Raw genomic sequence first — 488 nt, 5'->3', positions numbered from 1 at the left:
GCGATTGGCACAGGATAGAGCAGGGTTTAGGGCTCTTGTACATAGGGTCGCTATGAGTCGCAAACGACTCGACGGCACATAACAACAACAACAACTGTTAACCACCAGAAACATCATCCTGCTGTGATGTCAGAACTATTTTGCCCAGCACAAGCATTAGTTAAGTAAAAGTGCCGAACAACACGACATGAGGTCATTTTTTAATAAGACAAATAAAAATGAGTTAAAATACCAAAAGTTCTAAAGAAATGCCATTTCTTTTATCTTTACTTGCTTTTATTCAGCTGTCTTTACAGGCAAGATTAAATATCCAGGCAGAAACTTTTATGAGGTGAGAAATGATGCCGTGAACTGATGACGCATTTTGGTTTAATTCTGTGTGTGTTCATTTTTGCGGATTTGTTAGGGTTACCCTGGTTTGCGTGGATCTCCAGGCTTCCCAGGACTAAAGGTATAAACACACGATTATGTTATTGGTGGTGGTGTGC

General features: G+C 40.2%; 1 protein-coding gene across 1 annotated transcript in view; it reads left to right on the top strand.

The window, feature by feature from the left end:
* Positions 1-488, top strand: part of COL4A4 (collagen, type IV, alpha 4) — a 134,129-nt gene that overhangs the window by 44,832 nt on the left and 88,809 nt on the right. Inside the window, exon 15 of the mRNA XM_006890322.1 lies at positions 407-451. Coding sequence (XP_006890384.1) covers positions 407-451 — 45 coding nt within the window. The remainder of the gene's footprint in view (positions 1-406; positions 452-488) is intronic.

The sequence above is a fragment of the Elephantulus edwardii genome, unplaced genomic scaffold (assembly GCF_000299155.1).
Source record: "Elephantulus edwardii isolate Elephantulus edwardi_28Jun2011 unplaced genomic scaffold, EleEdw1.0 scaffold00087, whole genome shotgun sequence".
Taxonomy (NCBI): domain Eukaryota; kingdom Metazoa; phylum Chordata; class Mammalia; order Macroscelidea; family Macroscelididae; genus Elephantulus; species Elephantulus edwardii.
Note: the sequence above shows the minus strand (reverse complement) of the source record. Positions and strands in the feature narration are given on the sequence as shown.